At 41.5% G+C, this 19,773-nt stretch overlaps 1 protein-coding gene across 6 annotated transcripts in view; it reads left to right on the top strand.

Annotated features, from left to right (window-relative positions):
* DISC1 (DISC1 scaffold protein) overlaps positions 1-19,773 on the top strand; it is a 422,688-nt gene that overhangs the window by 229,167 nt on the left and 173,748 nt on the right. For 2 of the 6 annotated variants that reach the window (XM_054561520.2, XM_054561515.2), the window contains one exon: positions 17,249-19,435. The exons of the other annotated variants lie outside the window; for them this stretch is intronic. In XM_054561520.2, coding sequence (XP_054417495.1) covers positions 17,249-17,337 — 89 coding nt within the window. In that variant the 3' untranslated portion in view covers positions 17,338-19,435. Of the gene's footprint in view, positions 1-17,248; positions 19,436-19,773 lie in introns of those variants that run through there. 6 annotated transcript variants of the gene reach the window in all.

The following is a 19,773-nucleotide window of genomic DNA, read 5'->3' as shown; positions in this document are numbered from 1 at the left end:
GTGTATGTGTGTGTGTGTTTCCCTCATATCATTTTGCTTATCAAATGATCCTTTAGGTTCTTTCCAAGTGTATGATTTTAGGTCAAAGACAAAGCATGACACAGTTCACTGTGAGTTGTGACTTATTATACAAGCTCGTGAAAGAGTCAGATACCTTTTCTGATCCTCAATATAACCTTTGTCTTCTCACCACCATAACACTCTGGTTTCTCTTCAGGAACTGATTTTATATTCTCATGAGCACATGTGCAGTTCCTCCTATAGACTGTAAGATTTTTAAGAGCAAGGATTGGGTCTTATTTTCCACTTTGTTCCCTAGTGTCTTCGATCCTTATTTCATTCAGTGGTTTGATTTGAACAGAACTTTGGAAGCACAAGACAGACTCTGTACATTAAAAAGCTTCCATAGCACTCACCATGGTGTCAAAAGTGTCACCAAATCTCCGCTTGCTTGAGGTTTTTCTATCTTAATTAATCTTGATTTGTGCTGTTTTTTTGTGAAAGAGTAAATGCCTGCGGGAGGGCTGGGCCCACCTACAGAGGACTCTGGTAGTGTGCCAAGAGCAGGACTACATAATTGGTGCATGTGACAGGGCACAGAGGAGGGTGGAGGGGTCCCTGGATGATGGGGGTGCCTTCCCCTAGGCTGTCTTTATTGTGTCCCCATTGGCATTACTGTTACTAATCACTAAATCAGGGAACAGACGGAGGTGTGAGGTAGGATCCTATGACAGACAGCCTTTAGTGAGTTATCAATGATGCCAGAGTTGACCATCAAGTAAATCTGTTGCCTTTTGAAAGACATGTCTGTCTGTACAATGCTAGAGCCTGAGTTGCTTAACCTTCTAGTAAACCATAAATTTCTCTCACATGTCCTTGGGGTGATGAAAATCTTCCCGAGTTGTGCAGAGCACAAAGCAGAACCTGACAGGGAATGTTCTGAAATAATTGTGTGGATGGTGACAGGTAAAAAAATACACTGTAGAGATATCGATCCTGTATGAATGCAACCTAAGTTGTTGCTCTGTTAAGAAATGTTTTTGGAGTTCTCTATACACTAAAAAAAGAAGAAAAGTGGAAAAGAAGAGATTTCTCTTTTCTTGTGTGAAGCAGCAAAATAATATTCTATCAGAATTGTTTTAAATATGGTAAAGTGGGTCACTTCTATTTAAAGGGTACATCTTTGGTTCGTTTTTTATTTTTAATTGCCCTGATATCTCTTCCTTTTGGGAAAGTCCGACGCTCTGGCTCTCTGCTAGCTGTTCAGCCAGCCTTCAGTAGAAGTGGGAACACAAATAGCTCATTGTTTTAATTTTGGATTTCCTTAGGCTGTTGCTGTCACCTAGTCATCTCAGACACTCTTACAGGGAAACCAGCGCTGGCAGGGTGTGAAGGTCATGGCAAGGGCAGCAGTGTCTCCCAGGATCACGTGCCTGGAGAGGTCAGCATGCCCCTGACTTCTAAAGGGGGCCTGCCTTCCACAGGACGAGCGCTTACTGAGCGCTTCTTCTGCACTTACTGTACATTCTCATCCCTATGTTAGTCATTATTACCATAAATGTCCTCACCCATCTATGGCATGTGGATGACAAGAGCTTCTGAGTATATTTTTTAACTGTGTTTTTTGAAGGCAACTTTAAGTGCTTAAGAATCCAGTGGTATATGGGTGGCTATTGACTTTTAGATTCACAGCACTGTTCTGAGTGGGTAATTCGCCACCTTTCTCTAACTCTTATGTCCTTGAGGAACCTGAATGTGCAGATGACTACCTGTACCTACTGAGCTTCCTCTCGCAGAGTTGGGGTGATAAATATGCTGCAAAACCTGCTATAAAACAGTCAGCCCTGAGCAGCAGGAAACTGAATATAGTCACTCACATAGCCAAACCCAGCCTCAGGCCCACATTCACCCCTGTCCGAAGGGTGTGGACATGAGATCATTTCACACCTCTTGTGGAAGTGCAGACCTGAAAGAAGACTGGGGGCTCCCCCAGCACAGGTGTCCCCATTTTACAGGTGCTAAAGGCTGTGGCGGAGACAGAGATGGGGAGAGGAGTTGGCCGTGATGCGTCATCGTGGAGCATCTCACATTTAAGGGCCTTGAGAAGTGAGGACAGAAGGGCAGCCAGGCTGGCTGGTCTTCATGTGGGCCAGTTGAGTGGGAATGCAGCATGGCCGGTGGAAGAACGAGCATTTGAGGAGGCAGAGTTCCCCACTCTTCTGAACCTCTGTTTACAAAAGGCTTAGAATATAAAATTGGGACCTTGTCTTTGGAATGGAGGGAGCAAAGTGTTAACCTGGACAGCTCTGGTGCACAAGGTGAGAGGTTTACCAAGGGCTCACACACTCTCCTTCATGGGAGAGGGTTCTTAGGAGGAGGTCTGGCTCCTGTGAGATATGGGGCCTGTCCAGGACCTTCTATTGCTATAGCAGGAACAGCACTGTGATGTTGCTCTTCCTATTTTTCAGTCGTGGTTCGGTAACTTGCTCAAGATCACGCAGCCAGTGAGAGGTAGCATGGAATTAAACACCAGTCGGCTCATCTCCAAAGACCTGTCTGACAAAAACAAATTTCAATCGATTTTACCTTTCTTCTGTAATAGACGAGGGATATCTCATTTCAGAATATCTGAAGGTGACATGTGGAGTTGCTCATTGATTCAATTATTCTGAATCTTTATTTCAGAGCTTATTTATCTCAGGATTTAGATGTGGAATGCTCCAAAAGTGTTCATTGGTTTCACTTCCCTTTGCATTGCTAAGTAAAGGTGATATAGGAGAACTACTCACAGGGGTGAGCACAGCAAGGGTATGAAGGATGTAAAATCAGACGCGGCTTTTCTATGCATCTTTCTTGGACGCATTACCCTTAACCCAAGAGACAGTCAGGATCATTATTAACTTTCCTAATATTTTGTAAAGCATTCAAATATCAACATATGGGGCGCATGCTCCTGGTCTTGTTTAAGTCAGGGCAGGAGTGGCTAATTAATGCTGTGATTCCTCAGGCTTCACAGTTTCAACCAGCCATAATTATTTTGCAATTGAGGTTCCCTCTGTGCCTAAACTGGCATTGATATCAAGGGCTAAATGCATCAGCTTTGTAATAATGAAGATGGGTGCCAATTCCATCTTCCATATGGGATGAAGTTGGGGAGAGAGATGGCGGAGAAGCGTTGGTCAGACTGTAAATGATATTGAGTAGAAAGAAGTCAGGGATTTTTGTTTTTAACGTGAAAAGGAAATAGAATTGTAACTAAGTTGAAGTTTCTTTACTGTGCAAATTTCATCTTGTCATTTACAAGGGATTATGCCACATAGCTATGGATTTGGGCCCAATATTTGACCTTATAGCAGCTCTAAAAGATTAGACTGCAGTTAGGAAATGCCCTCTGGATCTGATTTTTAAACAGAACCAAATGCATTCTACTCCTTTCTGCTTTTAAAAGTAACACTGCTTGAGGATGCATTGAAGCCCTGCTAGACATCTTTGCTGACATTTGCCTTTAGCATTCTTTCTGGAGGTATTTAGACCTTAATAAACTACCGTTGTCCTTTAAAAAAGGACTGAAGAGAATATTTGTAGAAACAAAATAATCAAATACAGTCATACATCATTTAATGATGGGGATACATTATGAGAAATGCATCGTTAGGCAATTTTGCCATTGTATGAACATCATAGAGTGTACTTACACAAACCTAGATGGTGCTCCCTACTACTCCACACCCAGGCTACGTGGTGCAGCCTATTGCTCCTAGGCTACAAAGCTGTGCAGATGTGACTGTCCTGAATACTGTAGGCAATTGTCACACAGTAAGTATTTGTGTATCTGAACATATCTAAACAGAAAAAGTACAGTAAAAATATGGCATTATAATCTTAGGGGACCACTATCACATACACAGTCTATTGTTGACTAAAATGTGGTTAAGTGGTACATGACTGTACTAGCATTAAAGTGCTTCCGAACTGAGAGGGTGGAATGGGAACAGGTACTGGCTTCTTGTTTTAAGGGCTGACTGGTGAGGAAGGTACTGGCTTCTTGTTTTAAGGGCTGACTGGTGAGGAACTTGCCACGCAGAGCAGTAGGCTGAAATGGGCTGAAGACAGGCTACAGATAGGCTCCAGGGTTGACCCAGGGCCAAGATACAGCAGCTGCCTTGTCCTGGCTCGCTGCAGGCTTGGCATCTCCAGTGCCTGTATCCCTGAATTTGTGGTTGAACTTAAAGTTTGGGGAATCCCAGTGGCCCTGATGAGACTAGAAATACCACCCTAAACAACCTCCTTTAGCAGCTAAACTGACAATAATAATCTGTTGTTTACGGCACAGGATTGAGATGAGTGTAGCAGTCTCCTAGACGAAGGGCCAAGCTGCTCATCCACCTGGGTGGGGTAGTCAGTCTAGGGTGGCCCAAGGGGATTCTTGGGTCACAGTGACCCTGGGGCTGATAACCAACTCACAAATACATAAATCAACAAAATGAGGCTAGCTTCTGCTGGGGCTTTGTTGCCTGGCGGGCCTGAGTTTTAATCCCTGCTGGCCTCTTATTAAGTGATTGTGGGTAAGTCATTCTAATTTTTTTCTCTCTGAGCCTCAAATTCCTCATCTATAAAATGAGCATGAAATCCTCTTCTAGTCATTCTGAGGGACAACTGAAGTGATATATATGATAATATGAAATATGATAGATGTGATGTATAGAATTGTAAAACTTTTAAAAAGTAAAATGCCTGTCAAATTGTTAAATATGTGTAATATGTGAAAAACTCCTGGCAAATATACCTACTAATATCCATTTCCATATAGTTCTTTTATATAAAATATAGAGCAGTATATGTAAACCTTCTAATAAAACACTTAGCTACAACTATGAATTCTCATGTGCTCTTCCTGCTGTCAGCCTCTCCTCCTGTTGTGAAATCTTTGCAAGGCCTCCTCTAGTTGTTATGTTCTGAAAAGATTCAAGTTTGTATCCTGGACTTCAAAGTTATGTCTCTCCCATGTGGTGTGTAGTGTATCACCGTGTATTGGAGGTATGTGATACAAGAAACTAAGGAACTAAAATAATTCTTTTTTTTTTTTTTGAGATGGAGTCTCACTCTGTCGCCCAGTCTGGAGTGCAGTGGTGTGATCTCGGCTCACTGCAAACTCCGCCTCCTGAGTTCAAGCGATTCTCCTGCCTCAGCCTCCCGAGTAGCTGGGATTACAGGCGCCTGCCACCATGCCTGGCTAATTTTGTATTCTTAGTAGAGATGGGGTTTTACCATGTTGACCAGACTGGTCTAAAACTCCTGACCTCAAGTGATCCACCTTCCTCAGCCTCCCAAAGTGCTGAGATTACAGACATGAGCCACTGTGCCTGGCCCCTACAATAATTCTTTAATGTAAGGAAATATTAAAGGAAAAATAAGAAATTCTAGGTAAGGAAAGAAATTTATTTAGTGGAAGTATAAAAGAAGTTTAAAAAGTTGAAGAAAATTATGGTTTTCAATGTTGATGCAGCGTCCTTTGCGAATCCTTAAATTTGTGAATGACACTTTTGAAAACTTACACCTTATTCTAAGTGTCTTTGTTCACTTTACACTGTACTGTAAAGAATCACAAAAGAGTGTCTCATATTTAAATAACTTTCTATATAACATGTATATTTCAAAATAATATGTTATGTATATAATACATACAATTTTTGTCAATTAAACAGTATATTAAAAAGACAAAAATAACTTTCTATAAATGAGCTCATGTTGTTTTATCCACAGTGATAGAATGTTCCCCATTTGATGCAAGGAGTTGAACTTAATTTCCATTAAGACAAACACACAAATAACAATCCTCCTTTCCAAACTTGAAATCCCACTTCTCTTTTTGAACTCTCTTCATGAAGTAGTCCCTTTTCTTGCATTTACAACATAAAGCCTAAACCACAAATAGTGGAGGGCAGGGGTTGAGGATGAGCAATTGAGATGTTCCTCATGCCCTTAAACCAAGAGTCCTTATGTTCTCTCCTTCCTAAGTATGACTTATTTTCCTTTCCACGAAATGACTTTAAGGGTGATTATATCCAAAGGGAAGTGACGTTTCCCCTTCTTTCTCTTCAGTTGGTCCATTTTCACAGCCCACAAAAGCAAGTCTCTAATTTGGGACTTGATTCAAAGTCTGAAAAAACCCTAGGCACATCTTTCTTCCTTGAATATGTTCACGTGCATATTCCAAAAAAGGTTCTCATTGCTAGTTAGGCCATTAATTTTATGTGATATCCAAATCAAACAGCTGCTGTACTGTTTAAGTTCAGATCCTAAAATGGCACTTTGAACATGAAAGTCGTGGCTGCCACTCTCTGGGTGACTATCCGGCAATGATACTTCTAGCTTTGTTTTTGGCTTGACGTGCATATGCCAAAGGCTTCAGCAAACATAAACTCATACAAATGTTTGTCAAGCTGTGTGAGCCTAAACAGCTCATTAGTTGCAAGAATGATCAGATGGGAGATGGGTTGCCCAATTTGGATGGTGACCTTTATGAGCTCTCAGTTGGATTGCAGATTTATGTGTCACAGTATATTGGAACATAATGAATCCTGTGGCATGTGGATGGTAAAATGCAGGGCAGAAACTGTGCAATGAAGAGGCAGGAAGAAGGTGGCAAGTCCAGGAGCATAAGAGCAGTTAATCATCTCCTTTCCCCCTTCCCCTATTCTGCTTCCCCTCTGCTTCTTGGGGTGCCCGTTAAAATGCAGTTGGTAATGAAATGCTGTTTGAAATCAAAGTTGCTGAAACAATGTTGTGGATATTGTGGAAATCTGTCATATTTATTTTAAGGATGAGCTTACTTCCCGGTGCTTTCAGTGACTGCAGCCCAGTTAGTTCCTATGCATTGATTCTCTCTCATGTCCCTGCTCCAGGGTAATTCTCCTGTGCTCAGGCACATGACCTTCTAGTTGAAAACCTGCCCCTGCCATTTCTTTATGTGGCTGCAGCCCAGGGAGCTTGCCTGCCCTGCATGAGCAGGTTGCAATGATAATGGTTCCCAGTGCCGCTCAGTGGGGAACTGAAGTCACGGTATTTTCCTTCATATCCTCTTGAAGCTTCATTTTGTGACCTTGTTTCATCCTGCTGAACCCATCATTGGAATTACCCCAAAGGTGGTGGCAGGGGAGTCCCCACAAGGGAGTGCCCCAAACTTTCCCAAGATGGGGCCTACTGAGATTCCAAAGAAAGAAGCAGTAAAAGCCGGAGTGATCAGGCCAAAGCATTCATTAGGGGAACTTAGGCAGAGTGGGCTGCAGCAATCCTGCGGCGGCAGCATGAAAAAAAGGGGTCTTCCACCTAGAAACGTCCACAGCGAGGTGCTCAGGGGATGGAGTTTATATAAGGGTTTAAGGAATTTGGCTCAGGGCCAGGGCCAGTTTCTTTCAGTGTTTTGGGCAAAAACTTAGATACCTTTATCAATGTGTGGGAATGTTCAAGGCCCCGGTTTGGGTTCAAGCCTGTTGGGAAAAACCTGCAGCTGTCTGGGTCGCAGAGCGATCAAGGCACTCTGTGAGTTTTGGTCATGACAGAAAGGCAAGGGCTCTAGGGGACCCTCCAGAACTGCAGGCTCCAATGTCAGCTCCACTTTCCCAAGTACAAATTTATTTCAGAAATTAAAGTACTACTCTTACTTTTTCACACATTTCGAAGTCATGTGTTGACACGGATAGCCTGTCTAGCACAGGAAAACTCTGATCTATTTAACCGATTTAAAATATTTATAATTGATTATCTGGATAAGTGTCATTGATGGCACTCCAGGTGTGTGAAGACACCACTGGCCTGGGAATCACGACATGTGGGTTTTGTCCCAGATCCCTGCCGTGCCATTTAAACACCGTGGGCCTCAGTTTCCTCACAGCAAAAATTAGGGTTATACTAGATATTTTCCATGGACCTTGTGAAGTATTTTTTGTGATGCTGGGATTTTATAACTAACACAGGCAAACAATAACCTAGAATGATTAGAATCTTGAAAAAATTATTTGTTTGTTTGTTTGTTACAGAGAATCTGAAGTTAGCTGAAGTCTGTTTGACTTTCTTCTGGAATCAGTACAGCCCAAATGCAGCCATGACTTCTCATTGTCAGAACTAGACGGGCCACACTGAGAAAGAATGTGGACCGGCTACCCGGAATCTGGCTGCTTAGTGCATTCAAGAATGCTGCTTGGTTTCTATGGCTGTGATTTCCAAGCATTTTCTAAAAGGTTTATAGAGGAGAAACCTAAGTTCCTGCCACCACTCTACCTTGAAGTCAAATTTCCCTGAAGGCACTTGAGCACAGGGAGAAAAACATCAGCTAACTCTTGCCGCTATAGGCCCGGGTTAAATTGCAGCTGGGAAATTCATTCCAGTGGCTTGCCGGGCTAAACACAATTGTGGATGGAAGCTGGAGAAAGATCAAAGCAAACAACCACTTGTGTCGGTTCAGTTGTTTCACCAAAAAAGCAAAATAAAACAGGTTTTACTAACTCAATTAATAATTCAGTTGCCCCATAAAATATAGCCTCACTGAATTTCTTGCCTTGTCTTCCAAGACGTTAAGTCAGGGCTTGTTTATAGCCGTGGCTCTCTTCCCTGGCTAAGCATCCGGGCCACCTGCTGGGCCCTACTTCCAAGGTGGGGTCCTGGACTCAGCATGTTTTTCAGAGTTCTCCAGGTAATTCCAATGGTTAGCCAATTTATCATTCATTTAGGGCTGATTATCAGTCTTCCATGTGGATAAAACCAGTTAATTTCCTGTGGATCTTTTTTGGAGGCCTTATTAAGAGGAGGGAGCACTGTTTTGAACTTGTGTCGTGGGCTCTGCCTGTCTCTGGAGGTGGCAAGGGTTCTTGTCTTCATTCCAGTCTGTGTTGCATGCTGTCTTCCTCCGTCTCCCCACTCTTTCTCAACCTTCCTACTTACTATTCCATGCACTCGCTGGGTTAGACAACCTTTTCTGTTGTTCCACTGAAGGTTACAATTTGGAGTCGATTCCTGTAGTCTTCCTTTTTCTATTTACTTTCAAAAAAGATGTTGCAAAGTCCAAGTTTCTTCCTCATGTTCCGTTTCTCTGGGGAGTGCTGTAGAAGTTTCCATACCTTCCTGCTTCTGGCCTTCTTAGTATTTTAATAACTCCTGCCTCGTTCCCAGGTTTCTCCAAGTATCTGGGGAAAGAGATGGTGTCTGGAAATGTAAAACGTTGATGAATTGCAGGGTCACCCTCGTGAATGCTATTGATTGGTCAGAGGTATTCTGGAAAAGTCTGCAAAATCCAGAAGCTAATTTCTATTTTAAAATACACCCTATAACTCTTGAATGCCCACTCATCCTCAGCTGGCTCTGGGGAATGGTGTCTGAGCTCATGGTCTCATCTATGGGAGCTGCATCTCATCAACCTATTTTGGAAACCAGCATACTTCTGGTTCTGAGAATTCAGCTTAAAAACAATACCTAGTTTCCTGTACAATCCCCCCACCAAAAAAATTTTTGTAATGTGCCCCACATCTATCTGACACATTTTCACTTGTTTCTTCATTGATGATCTAGGTCTGTCCACCCTACTCTATTTCTTTTCTATTTATCTCCATTATCTTAGTCTATTTGGGCTGCTGTAACAGAGTACCATAGACTGAGTGGCTCATAAATAACAGAAATGTATCTGTCATGGTTCTGGAGGCTGGGAAGTCCAGAATCGAGGCAGTGGTAGATTCAGTGTCTGGTGAGGGCCTCTTTCCAGGTTCATAGATGGTGCCTTTTCAATATGTCCTCCCATTCTGGAAGAGGTGAGGGAGCTCTCTGAGGCCTCTTTTGTAAGGGGACTAATTCCATTCATGGAGATTCTATCCTCATGATCTAATCACCTCCCAAAGGCCCTACATCTTGATACCATCGCTTTGGGGGTTAGGATTTTAACAAATGAATTTTGGGAGGGCACAAACATCAGTCTGTAACATCCATTTGATGCCTACTTCAAAATTTTTTGTTGCTGTTACATCAAAATCTCTTCTGGCTCTTTCTGAAAGTGGATTTCTATGTAACCACTTCTTCTTTCCTTTTGCATTTTGACTGAGTTTTTCTTCTTAAGAAAACAAGAAGCACCAGTAGATGATAGAGAGCATGAGTGCCAGAGAGTAAGGAAGCCTGGGCTCTCCTGCCAGATTTTGTATTAGTCGAAAACTGAGGACTTGGAGGGTTGATGAGCTGAGCTTTTTGTTGGGGCTCCTCTTTCCTGTCCATGTATTGTTCCAGCAGTACAAAGTTTGTCAATCAGAGAGAATGTGGGTTCCCATGGCAAGGTGGCTTCCAGTTTTCATACTCTGTAAAAGGCTTAGTGATGGAAGGAGATTAAATTTAATGCTTTAACGTGGATTTAGGTAGAGATCTTGTACCACAGAAAATTGGAAATCAAGGGTGAAAAACTGAGAAATGGAGTGATGTCTTTTTCTTCCATACAGTTTCATATTTGCAAACTAAATTAACTCTAAATAGTTTAGGGTTTTATTCCAGAAATCTATAAAACTTTAAAGAATCTTGGCATCTGATTGATTTTTCTAGTTTATGAAAAACTGACAATATTCTAAGCCAAAGACACATTCAACATAATAATGCAGGTTGAGTATCCCTTATCTAAAATGCTTGGGACAAGCAGTGTTTTAGATCTAGGATTTTTTTTTTTTAATATTTGCTTATTTACCTGTTGAGCATCTCTAATCCAAAAATCCAAAATCCGAAATCCAAAATGCTCCTATCAGCATTTCCTTTGAGCCTCATGTTGGTGCTCAGAAAATAGTGGATTTTGAAGTATTTCAAATTTCAGATTTTTGGATTAGAAACCTACATATCAAAAAATATTTTGTGTAATGTCTTACCATGTGTGTGTTTGGAGCCTTCTCAGGGTTAAGCAGATATGAAAAGCCCATGTTTTCCGGAAAGAATTTAAGAAAATAAAGGGCCAACATTTTTTCCCTCCTGGCTCCATGTCATAATATTTTTGCCGGCTGTAGAGTCTATTCTTTTCTATCTTCAGACTTATCACTATCAGGCATTTTCCATTCCCCACAATTCTCATTTTTTGTTATCTTTTTGCACTTGCAAAAACTGAAATTTGGCTTGAATGAGACACATTTCCCTACTCTTTATCTCTCACTGATTCATTCCTTGAATTGGGGCAAATCTTTGTAATTTAAGCCAGTTTCATCCTCTTGCTATAGAGTAACCTGTGTCAGCAGAGTCCTGTGTGGGATGAGTTTGGCAGAATTGCAGACTGCATTTTTGGACCTAGCAGTTGAAGATGATTCTGTCCCTCATCAATTTTTTTTCCCCAAGGGCACTTTTGCCTTCAAATGTATTGTGTTTTTCTATTTCCTTTATCTAAAGAAAGTCTTCAACTTAGTTTTGTTCTGTCCCTGTGAATGTCGGCACAGGAAAGTCCTTGAAGAACATGAGAAACAGGAGCTTCATCTGGGCTCTGTGATGGTGCCATTGCATGAATTGAAATCCATCAGGGTGGGACTGGTTATCTGGCTAACAAAGATGCAATGAGACATGATTGAGAGTGTCCTTCGGGTGGAGTGTTTCTTACATTTTGGGGTTAAAGGCCTTTTCTGTCATTGTTTTTATTATTTATTTATTTATTTTTATTAGACATGGGGTCTTGCTACATTGACCAGGCTAGTCTTGAACCCCTAGCCTCAAGCAGTCCTCCCACCTTGGCCTCCCAAAGTGCTGAGATTACAGGAGTGAGCCACTGCACCCAGACTCTGTCATTGATTTTGACAAGTTTTTTTTTTTTTTTGGTTGGTGTGGTTTTGGAAGTTTTTTCTCAGAAAGGACATACATGACTGAATTTTTCTCAGAGCCTAATTATTATTTAGTTATTTGTATTTATTTCTTTTTGATTTCAGTACAGTAGCCACTATATCTTGAGTAAATTTAGCTTTTAACTTGCTTTATGTTTTGGTAGATATTAGTGATTATGCAATTTGATGATGCCATTCAATATCAAGGTCAGACCACAGCATGTACAAGAGGTTGCTGTCATGTGATATTTTTCCATTTTCATCTCTTAGTATGCTCTCTTATTTCTTGCTTTGCTCATACAATGAATGTTTTAAGAATCTGATTGAGATATCACCCCATAGTAGATTACTTTCCCGTTAATGTTTGCTCACTCATCTGTAGGCCTAGGAAGCTTTATATCTGTTTACAACAGCGACTAGGACCAATAGTGTGCTGTTAAATGTTCAGGAACCAGTTCTCCAGGAAAAAAAAGTCCTGATTGGCAACGTCTGGCCATTTCCATAGTGTAAATCTCCCACTGTGGCTGATTTCCAGCTATTTCTGGTTTAACAAGTGGCTCACAAAATTCTTGAAAGTTTATCAACTGGCTCTCACCAGGAGGATGGCTCCAGCACCCACCATACCTGACAACAGTTATATTACTTTACAGATGATAAAAAGCTTTATCACCGTTATTTCATTTCTGATTTACGAAACAACCCTGTAGAGTAGATGGTGTTATACGTGAGGCATCTGAGACTCAGAGGCCTAAGTGGCTGGAAATAGCTCCAGCAGCTACTATTAGGCAGAACAGAGACAGAAGGCTGCCTTTGAGCTGAGCATTCTTGGTGTTCTCATCACTCATGGCAACTGTTTCCCATTGTGAGGATTCCCTTAGTGGTGTCATATTTGGACTCCGAAGAAGTATACTCAAGAAATGACTACTTTGGGAATACTATGCAGCCATAAAAAATGATGAGTTCATGTCCTTTGTAGGGACATGGATGAAATTGGAAATCATCATTCTCAGTAAACTATCGCAAGAACAAAAAACCAAACACCTCATATTCTCACTCATAGGTGGGAATTGAACAATGAGAACACATGGACACAGGAAGGGGAACATCACACTTCAGGGACTGTTGTGGGGTGGGGGGAGGGGGGAGGGATAGCATTGGGAGATATACCTAATGCTAGATGACGAGTTAGTGGGTGCAGCGCACCAGCATGGCACATGTATACATATGTAACTTACCTGCACATTGCGCACATGTACCATAAAACCTAAAGTATAATAAAAAAAAAAAAAAAAAGAAATGACTACTTTGATGGTTTTCCATAGTTTTAGCAGGTAATTTTTAGTTATTTGAAGATAAGAATAATAATCTGCTTATGAAAGAACTTGGCAAATTTTTTTCTTCTGATTTTGAGACGCCATTTCTGTCTTAAAATGAAGTATCTGGGGTATGATTGCTTTGTAATATTTTGTTACTTAAGGATGGTATCCAGACAACCCTTAGTTAATGTTATAGAATCAGAACTAGAAAGACCTCTTCATTCTTCACTTAGAGAGGATTTAAGTGTCTCTGGCCATTTATCGGGTTAATAATGGTGACTTCAGGTGACCCAGGAAACATCTGGATATCTTTGCTGCACTTGGAAAGACATTTAGTTTGGTAATATTTTCAAATCATGTGATCATTTCAAAATGACTTGCACCATGGAGTGATGATGTGATGCTGGCAGCAGCTGCCATTTATTTGCTGGAGATTTCGTGTGTCAGGCACAGTTGGGAATACTTTATGAATATCAGTTTATTTCTCACCTTGAAGGTAGACATTGTTCTCAGTTTGTTGAAATCGAGGCTCATGTAAGTAAAAAATGCCCACATTCATAGCAAATAAGTGATAGAGTTAGTCTCTGACTCTGCAAAGGACTTATATGGCTTTTGTATAATAAAGTTGGTCACCCCATTTTGGTAATAAAAGGGATAATAAAAGACCAACATGTCATCATTAGCTTGCAGATAAGCTCCAAGTTTCAGCATGTGCATGGTTTGTAATGTCTTCACAGGGTCTGCAGGATCATTGCCATGAAAATATAGAACTAACAAGAATTTAGTTTTGATTGACATAGTTTATAAAACATTCTTTTTTTTTTTTTTTTTTGAGACAGGGTCTCACTCTGTTGCCTAGGCTGGAGTGCTGTGGTGCTATCTTGGCTCACTGTGGTCTCTGCCTCCCGGGTTTAAGCGATTTTCCCACCTCAGCCTCTACAGTTGCTGGGACTACAGGTACCTGCCACCATGCCTGGCTAATTTTTGTGCTTTTAGTAGAGAAGGGGTTTCACCATGTTAGCCAGGCTGGTCTAGAACTCCTGGCCTCAAGCAATCACCTTGCCTTGGCCTCCCAAAGTGCTGGGATTACAGGTGTGAGCCACCGCACCCGGCCTAAAACATTCTTTTAACAAAAGCATAGTTTTATGTTGAATTCAGGTAGATTCGAACCATTGCTTTTAATAAGACGATATGGTTTCTTTCAGACTCTTGGGGTAGATTGAACTTCTCATAAAACTGTCATGGGACACATTGCAACTTCTTTCCAATATCAGAATCTCTAGGTGAGTTCATCCATTTCTTTGCCCTGGGCTTTTTAAGAAAGTAGGGTAATGAGTCCCTGGTTTCTCATCTCCGTAAGAATGAAAGGATGCTGGAGCCAAGGTCTAGTCTACTACCAGTTTCTCGAGGAACAATGTGGAGGAAAAGGACCAGTGTAGATCAGAAGTCCATGAGCGGAAACTCAGAATCAAAGTGGTTATTCAATTCTTCCTTTTCTTGGAGGAAATCACTATGTCCCCTGAAGAGAAAAATGCCCTTTGCTCTTGCACTGGGGAGTTCTGTTTAGTGCCTTTCCACACAAAAGGGGTGTACTGGCTGGTACTATAGACGTTTTTTTGTGAAGATCTTTTTCATAAATCCTTTTGCAGAGTATAGCCAGCTAGCAGTATATGAACATTGGAGGTGAAACATAGTTTTCGTCACACAAAATTAACAATAAAAACACATGCAACTCATCATTTATAAAACAATACTTGCAATTTTTCATTATTCTCATTTCTGAGGGCAAATTTTCAGATGAAAACAGAAAGGAATTTTAAAAGTTTTCATTTTTTTTTCCTACATCAGGCTTCCGTATATCTCGTCTGTATAACAAGCACCTTGATCTTTCATTTGTAAGAGTTTCAGTTATAAGAGGCTCATAAGCATTGCCTCTGTTTTCTATATATTGGTAGTGTCAGTAGAAAACCTGAGGGGGTGGGCCGGGCACAGTGGCTCACGCCTGTAATCCCAGCACTTTGGGAGGCGGAGGTGGGCAGATCATGAGGTCAGGAGATTGAGACCATCCTGGCTAACACAGTGAAACCCCGTCTCTACTAAAAATACAAAAAATTAGCTGGGTGTGGTGGTGGGCGCCAGTAATCCCAGCTACGCGGGAGGCTGAGGCAGGAGAATGGCATGAACCCGGGAGGCGGAGCTTGCAGTGAGCCAAGATGGCACCACTGCACTCCAGCCCGGGCGACAGGGAGACTCGCCTCAAAAACAAAACAAAACAACAACAACAAAAAATCTGAGGAGGTGGCCACCATTTTTTGGTACTGAACGACGTGATGACCATTTAAAAAGAAAGGGTAGATGTTAAGAAGGCTTCCTTATACAAAAATTCTTGTATATTGTTCCTTCCAATTTTATTTTTGTTTTGATATATAAAATCCTATGTTCAATCTCTCATCCTGAATATCAGATTATCCCAGAAGGAGAAAGTAGCAGTCTAATTATTTTATTTGGTTGCATGGTGGTCTTAATACAATTAAATCTCCTTTGAAAGTTTCTCAGTTACGTAGTTATGAATAGTGCTCCACACCACGGCTGTGGTAAACCTGGGGCGGTATTGGGCTCAGGTCACAGAATGATCACGGAAGGACTTTAGAGATCACCTATTGAGTCCCTGTTTTAGAGAGGAGCAAGCAAAGGCCCAGAGAACTCACTCCATTTGCCGAGGTCCGACAAGTGTGTAGGTGAGCTGGATCCAGAACCCTGTCTTTCGGTCTTCACTCTAGAGCTCTTTCCAAATAAACATGCTGGCCTGGGAGTCTGACAATTGCTGTATGCTGATGTTTCCTGTTTGAAGCCCACATGTCTTTGCAGGGGAAGAGAATTGCCTAGTATCATTCGTTAATGCCCACTCTTCATGTTTGCCAAAGACCACCAATACATCGGCCAGTGATTGTGTTCCACTGGTTTGTTTATATGTCGGCTTTCAGTGATGCCAGAAAATCAAAAGGAGGTTAAGAAATCCCAGAGGTTCACCCAGGATGGGAGGCTAAACCTTTGTTGTATTATGAGTCTTAATTCAAGATAAAATAATCTTTAGCCTAATAAACATTAGGTTGAATTTTGAAAGTGTAAACACTAACTGATCTGTAGACTGACATCTATTTCCTTGGCAATATTGGCCACACCCATTAAATAATAACTCCTCATTCTCCCTTCTCCCAGCCTTTGGCAACCTCTGTTCTACTTTCTGTCTCTGAATTTGACTACTCTAGGTGCCTCATATAAGTGGAATCACATGACATTTGTCCTTTTGTGATACGATAAATTCTTTAAAAAGAAAATGAACAGAAACAGTGCACGAGAGAAGTCAGTTCTGCAGCCAGCGTGCCTCTTAGTTCCATATTCATACAAGGCCCTCTTGGAAGCTCAGCCTTTGGAGTTGGATATTATCTCAGAAGATATGGCAGCTTAGGAATCTGGTACTCTAAAAACAGATTTACAAGCATTAGACTTTTTTGTATATGTGTGTGGTCATTTTAGTCTTCCTGAAAGTGGTTGAGACCAATATTTCTAGGCAGACTATAGTTCACATCATCCAGTTCTGTAAGTCTTGGATTATCAATCTCATTGTCATGGCAAAAAAGGACAGGGATTACTCAACTCATTACTCCTGTGCCCAGACCTCTGAGCCTGGTGTGTGAGTGTGGCTCAGTGCCTTTCCCATAGCGGCCCACATGCCCCCTGGGCCCTGCAGGAAGTTCCTGCAAGTCCACCCTCTGCACATGCAGAGCAAAAAGAGCTTCCTATGGGAGCTGTTCTCCAGAAAAGACAGAAACCCGGGCCCTAGATAACCAGAAGATTTAAATTCCAGTTTTAGCTCTGCCATTGAATAATTAGGCAACTATAGGCAGTTCACTTTGCTCCTTTGGACCAGCGATTTCTCATCTACAAAATGAAAAACTTGGACTTAATTATCTCTGAAGTCACTTCAAGCAGAAATGTAACAATTCTTTGATTTATTAAAAAAAAAATCAATGATAATGACCAACAGCTAACACTTATTACAAGGCTCCAGGCACTTTCGAAGTCCTTAATATTTAATGTTCACTACTACCTTAGGATATAAGTACTGTGATGCAGAGTCCTGGACACAGAGAAGTCAGCAACTTGCCCGAGGACACCCTGCAGGACACAGCACTGTGATTTGAACCCAGAGAGTCTGACTTCAGCCCCCAGCGCTCAACTACTATTAATTGAAAGGGCATTGAAGAGACATGATGTCACAATAAAAAGAAAAAAAGAAAAGAAAGTATGTCTTCGACTTTCTAGTCGTCGTGCTTTGTATGGATTCTTCTTTCAACCTTAATGAAAGGGTATAATTAATCTGTAATTAAAGTCATGATAGTTTCTTAATACGAGGAAATGTTGTCATTGCGTTTCTCTGAACACAAGAGGGCGCTGTGGCAAAGCTTACTGTCTGCGCATCCTCTGCCTCAGGAGGGTATAACTTCGTGGGACAAACTTCAAAAGAAAGATGCCATTTCTAAGACCTCATTTTATCACCTCGGCATAGCCAGTCTTCATTCCTTTAAAATACAGAATAAAAATAACACATAAATCAACACAATTACATTCCTCCTTGATAGCATCACCAGTCTTCTTGAGGCCTGGCGTCAAACCTCTGCTTCAGTGTTACGTTATGGGGTGCGCGTGCCTCCTTAATACCCACCTTGCTGGTATGCTCCAGATGGCTGTCTTCTTAGCAGTAGATGGAATTAAGCACCATAATGAGGGATATTTTATTTAAATCTGCTTTAAAAAATTCTTCCATGACTTATTCACATGTCTGGTTAGCTATCACACTGCCATTCCATGTGATCGGAAATGAGAAAGATTTAAAGAAAGTAATTGTTTAACATGCAACGGATGTACCTCTTTTGCTTCAGTTGTGAATAGGCAGCACAGAAGAACTGGGGCTGATTCGTGGAAGGTTTCCCGTAGCTAGACCCTGGAGGCTGTAAAAAGTGGTTTGGAACTGTGTTTAAAAAATAATAATAATAGAGGGAATAGTGAGGTACCCAGGAGGAGCAGAGGGCACCTGTTCCAGCCATGGGAGCATCCCCATCAGATACATAGATGCTCTTAATTAATTAGGCTGCTAGTAAACCCTCCTGAGTGTGCAGGACAGGAGGAATTCATTTTCAAGCTTAAAAAAAAAAGATGAGTCTTGGGCACACAGCCCTGTGGCCCATATGTTATTGTCGTATTACCCATAAGTCAGCAGTTTTCCTCTCCTGTTGTTGATAGATCTTCCCATACAGTTAGATTTGTTTGGAAAGAAAAGTTTCAAGTCCTTGCAAATGATTATAAACTGAAGAACTGGAAACTCTGGTTAGGAAACAATTGGAGCACTATGTATGGCTTAATGAAAGGACACAGTCTTTTTAATCCACGAAGCCTGAATCATCAGCTTGGTTAAGACTATCTCTAGAAGGTGAGCAGAGCACTTCAAACCTGGCTATTGGCAAGACAGAGAAGAAAGCTGCCACTCTCCCCTTAGCATTCTTATGCTAATCTTCTATTTGTATTGCAATAAGTGTGCTTTGGAATTGAGTGTGTTTTAAAGCTCCTGCTTAGCTGGCTGGGGGACAAGAAAAAACAAAGCAAAACAAAACCTCAGAGGACACTCCCACTCAGAGGCATAAAAAAATAAACAGTTATTTCTGCTTTTGAGAAGAAGCCACAAGCATGTGGCTGGCATTCTCAGGTGGGCAAAGGAGAGTGCTCGGTAGCACCTGCCCCAAACCCTCCATTCTCCCCTTTTTAAATCGGAAGAGATTCTGCTTTCCTATCTTGTCTCCAGTTTTCACTCTTAGTCCTTCTTTCCTCTATTTTCCGTCCCCTTTTCCACTCTGTCCTTAACTCCTCTTTCCCTCTTTCATCGTTTTCCTTTATTTTCTTTTTCATCTCTTTCTTTATTGCTTCTCAAGGGTTTGCCGGCGGTTTTGCTAGGCGATACTGAGCTTCAAGGCCATTGTCATGGAAGCTTCCAGTCCTGGGATGTGCTTAGACCAGCCTTTAACTATGCATCCTCAAAACAGCTGGCAGCCTAATCAAACCTTATTTTTTTTTCTCTTTGTGAGAGAGATGAAGAAGATGATAACATGAAATGAAATCTAGGGCCTTTAGAAAGAGTCAGCAAACCAGGCGCAGTGGCTCATGTCCGTAATCCCAACACTTTGGGAGGCTGACGCGGGGGATCACTTGAGGCTAGGAGTTCAAGACCAAGCTGGGCAACATAGCAAGACCCCATCTCTAAAATATATATATGTGTGTGTGTGTGTGTGTGTATATATATATATATATATATATATATATAAAATTAGCTGGGCATGATGGTAAGCAACCATAGTCCTGGTCACTCAGGAGGCTAAGGCAGGCGGATTGCTCAAGCTCAGGAGTTTGAAGCTTCAGCGAGCTGTCATTGTGCCACTGCACTCCAGCTTGTGTGACAGAGTAAGACCCTGTCTCTAAAAAGGAAAAAAAAATAAAAAAGAGTTACCGGTTATACATTTTTGAGAGGAGCAATGGGGAAATGCAATCATGGGGTAATAATAATCAGGACAAGAGCAGGGGTATGTACT

This window comes from Pongo abelii, chromosome 1 (genome assembly GCF_028885655.2).
Source record: "Pongo abelii isolate AG06213 chromosome 1, NHGRI_mPonAbe1-v2.0_pri, whole genome shotgun sequence".
In the NCBI taxonomy this organism is placed as follows: Eukaryota; Metazoa; Chordata; class Mammalia; order Primates; family Hominidae; genus Pongo; species Pongo abelii.
The sequence above is the reverse complement of the archived record's forward strand: the minus strand, read 5'-3'. Positions and strand labels throughout refer to the sequence as shown.